This window comes from Propithecus coquereli, unplaced genomic scaffold (genome assembly GCF_000956105.1).
Source record: "Propithecus coquereli isolate 6110/MARCELLA unplaced genomic scaffold, Pcoq_1.0 Scaffold168, whole genome shotgun sequence".
Classification (NCBI taxonomy): domain Eukaryota; kingdom Metazoa; phylum Chordata; class Mammalia; order Primates; family Indriidae; genus Propithecus; species Propithecus coquereli.
In genome coordinates, this window is record NW_012141413.1 from 658,304 (window position 1) to 662,740 (window position 4,437).

At 42.4% G+C, this 4,437-nt stretch overlaps 1 protein-coding gene across 1 annotated transcript in view; it reads left to right on the forward strand.

Moving 5' to 3' along the window:
- Nucleotides 1–301: 301 nt before the first annotated feature.
- Nucleotides 302–4,437, forward strand: part of ZDHHC20 (zinc finger, DHHC-type containing 20) — a 92,589-nt gene continuing 88,453 nt past the window's right edge. The window contains exon 1 of the mRNA XM_012641665.1: nt 302–609. Coding sequence (XP_012497119.1) covers nt 302–609 — 308 coding nt within the window. The remainder of the gene's footprint in view (nt 610–4,437) is intronic.

Consider the following 4,437-nt stretch of genomic DNA (forward strand, 5'->3'; position numbering starts at 1 on the left):
GATGAGGACCCGCCCCTGCCCCGCCCCCTCCGGCAGCGGAAGCCCCGCCCCCGACGGTGCGGCGACCGGCAGCGGCCGGCGCGGCGGGGGCGACCGGGTGGGGAGGGGGACCTGGCCGGGCGCCGTGGAGGGAGGAGTCACGGCGGTGCCTCCGACTTTCGCTCCCACGAGCCCTGCCTCCGAGGCGGAGGAGCTGGACGAGGAGCCGCCCGAGTCACCGCCGCCGCCGCCGCCGCCGCAGCCGGGAGTCTGGCGGTGCCCAAAACCGTCGGGCACTGGTCTCGGCCGCCGCCGGCAGAACATGGCGCCCTGGACGCTGTGGCGCTGCTGCCAGCGCATCGTGGGCTGGGTGCCGGTGGTCTTCATCACCTTCGTGGCCGTGTGGTCCTACTACGCGTACGTGGTGGAGCTGTGCGTGTGTGAGTACCGGGCGTGGGCGAAAGGTAGGCCTCGGCGCGCCTCGCCGCCTGGAGTGGCCGCTGTCGGAGGGGCCGGGGCCGCGGCACCGGCTGCTTTGTCCGAGCCGCGGCGCGGCCTGCGGGCGGCCTCGGGGTTCCCGCCGCGCGGATTTAGGCCCAGCGAGACCCCGAGAGCTTCCTGGTTTCTGCGGTGACCAGGCGGCTCCTCATCCTTCGGTGAAGCAATGTTCAGAAAAGGGTTTTCTTCGAACAGGAGTAGTCGAGTTTCGTAGAAGCTTTTGGTGTATGTGTGTTAGGCCTTTTTTGCTTGCGTTCATTTTTTTTTTTAAAAAAAACAAAGACATCTGTTCCTTCTAGATTTTGTCCAAACAGCGCGAGAAGAAACGCCTGTTACCTGCGGAGCCGCTGTGGGGTGGGGGAAGGGAGGTGTGTCTTCTGGCGGCCTCCGGCTGGAGGCGGGCAGGATTGTGGGTGGTACTTACTTCGGAGTTCATTCATTTCAAGTCTGAACCCAACATTTAAACAAAATGTTGTTCTAAGACAGAAAGAAAGGGTGGGATGGTACAAAGCCTGATTATGTTTTTGTTGGCTGATTATTATGGAGGTTTATATTTCTTATACCTTCACATTTGGGGGTCTTGTTTTATTTTCTTTACTTCCATTTACCTGATTAGTTTTCAGACTCGATTCCCCGGAAAAAAGGAATAGAATTGCAGTACTCTTCAAGGAGTTAACCTAGTTTGAATAGCTTGCCTTTAAGATTGAAGGAAATTAGTTGCCATTAATCAGAACATGGTTTGGGTGCAACTGTTGTGTTTGTGATATTGAACAATTAATTGCTCCAAGATTGCTTTGTCTTAATTAAATTGTTCACAGTCTTTGAGTATGTGGCTGTTTTACATTTATGCCTTCCGCGGTTGTTCTGTATATATCTGCTGCTTATATCAATTTTTATGAAAGCATAGGGCCAAATGGTAAGTGGAGTTTGCGAAAGCAACCCCTTGGTATCCCAGAATGATCTAGTCTTAGTCCTCAGATGGAGTCCACAGTTATCTGAATGACCTCTGTTAATATTCTTTGAAAAAAGATTCACATGAACTAGATACTATTAGTAATTGTATGAATGAAAAGGAGCAGTACCACCCACTCCTGAAAGTAGCAGAATCAAGACTTTAGTTATGTCTCTGGGTTTATAGAGCTCTCAGCCAAGTATTTGGTTAAAACCTGAGTTCTGTACATGGAAGAGAATGCTTTGGCTCAGAAAATTTAAGGGTAGGTTTATTAATTAAAATATCTACCCTTAAGAAAATTACTTTGCACCCATAGAATGTTTAATTTTGAGGAAAACTATCCTGCCTAGAATAAATTAGTTGTGGAATACTTTTCCAAATAATTTAGAGTTAATCTTTTGCATGTGTAATTGTTAGTCTCATCCTTTTGGATATCAAAATGTTTGCTAAAAATGATGTTTGAGTCAATTAAAGTAGACTAGATTTAGATATTTCTTGAGGCTACTTGCAGAAAATGTTAGTCATCGTAGGATTCTTATCAACTTACCATAATACCTCCTTTGTCCTTATTTACTCTGAAGTGAATATTTAGTCCAAAAGTGGCATTTTTTTAAAATGCAGTCATCAAGATATCATTCTTATTTAATTCTGTCAGAATATTATTATTCTTACTCTGTTCTAATTCTCATAGTAGTTTTGAAGTAAAGCCTCTGAAGGAACAGTAAAAATGAGCATGTATGTTGAGATTGCACAGCTTAACCTATAGATGGTTTCTGTCCGAAATATCAAAAGGTGAGATCAATGCTGTAAAAAGTCTTAAATTGTTCCTCATTTCTCCCACTCCTTCAAATAAGGAAAGAGAAACGAACATGAATTGAGAAGTGCTGTGTGCTAGCGGGGATGGAGGGGACATTGCATTCACCCCCTCCTTTAATTCTCCCAGTATCCCTGAGCATAGGTATCTCTACAGGTGTAGGAAGGGAGACTCTAAGTGAATAGATCCTTTGGTTAGGTCACACAATTTTTTTTTTTTTTTTTTTTTGAGACAGAGTCTCACTGTGCTACCCGGGCTAGAGTGCCGTGGCGTCAGCCTAGCTCACAGCAACCTCAAACTCCTGGGCTCAAGTGATCCTTCTGCCTCAGCCTCCCGAGTAGCTGGGACTACAGGCATGCGCCACCATGCCCGGCTAATTTTTTCTATATATTTTTAGTTGTCCGATTAATTTGTTTTCTGTTTTTAGTAGAGACAGGGTCTCGCCCTTGCTCAGGCTGGTCTTGAACTCCTGAGCTCAAACAATCCTCCCGCCTCGGCCTCCCAGAGTGCTAGGATTACAGGCGTGAGCCACCGCGCCCGGCCAGGTCACACAATTTTTGATGACTATTAGAATGTGACCTACGTCTACCCCTCTCTTCATATAACTTTTAGTGAGCTATGAAGATCAATGAAACTCTAATTGTTTGGTCAATAATGGGGTGGGGGGTTAAAGAGGTTGGCATTTTTGGATATTACTTAGGCTTTAGGCCCATCCTGTAGAGATTATACCCTAGGATCTTATTAAGTTAAAACATTTTGCAGCAACTATGGCCCAATGCTTGGCAGAATTTTAAAATATTCAGTGGTGAGAGGTCTTCGTAGAGGCTGTATTTACTTCTAAATTGTCTGATTTTAACTAGAGAGAATTCGGGAGGTCTGCAGTGTCACTGGACTATGTAATAGTTGGTGGTAAAAGTACGTTTATGCAATAAAACTATTCCTTCAATTACTTATATATATTTGTTTTCATAAGTACTAATTCTTCCACTGAAATATTTAGATATTATATATTACTTTATAGGGGAACTTTAAATTGTGGGAAGTGTGAGTTTTATTAAAGTACTGTTTTAATAATTTTTATAGAATATTCTTAGCTTCTGATATTCTTATTAAACTAGAAGGAGAGGAGGATCATAAGTATATCTTTACATGTATGTATTAATTCATTTAATCTTCATAATAATCCCCATAAGGTTAAGTAATTTGCCAGAGTTATAGAACCAGTAAATAGTATAATCAGAATTGGAACTCAAGGGATTTGGCTCCAGAGTACATGCTGTTAAAATTAACTGCTATGCAGTCTACTTGATTACCAAGATCTGGACACTCAGGGCAGATTTCAGTCCTATATATGGTATGTTTATGTAAGGTAATTTTCTCCTAAAAGACAGGAGCAGCAAAACGTTCCTAAAATATCTCAGACAATGTAAATGCGTGGCCCACAGTAGACTCTAAGTCATTTGAACAAATTGTTATATGACCAAGAGGCCCTCATTCCATCCCAGCCTCTGTAACTTATTAATTTTGTAATTATACACACACGTATATACATACATAAAACCAGCCTCACTGGGAATCATATGAGGAAAAAATTGAGTAAGAAGTGATGGCGATTTCCCAGGGTTGTTAAGCAGAGAAGTAAAGATTAAGTCATTAGTAATATTGGTCCTTGATTTTAAATTAGACTGAAATTCCCTTTTGATTTCTCCCCAAGGCTGATGTTTAAAAGATACTAATTTAGTTATGGGTAGATTGAACAGCTTTTTCTCTTTGGTCAAGATGGTTATTTTTAAGGAAAGTGCTAATTCAGGGTCCCAGGATTTTATCAGAAGACCTTGTTCAGGTCATTTTGAGCTGTTAGCAGTAGATATGTACATCTCCTTTGGCTTGTAGAGAATCTTAGAATTTAAAGAGATTCTAGAGGTCTAATTCAATCCCTTTAGCGTACTTCAGAGGAAACTATTGCTCAGAAGAGCTATGTGGTTTGTCAAAGGATATACCTTTTATCTTTTTTCAGATAGAAATATTTATTAATAATATGTAGACTCTAAACTCTCAGTCTGTATCTAATACTTCCTTGTTTTTCCTTCATAACTTTCTCAAATTCAGAGTGAGACAAGATAAATAACTTCAACACCATCATTGAGCACACTGGTTTTGATCTCAAAAGAACCAGCTTTTTATTTCATTGATT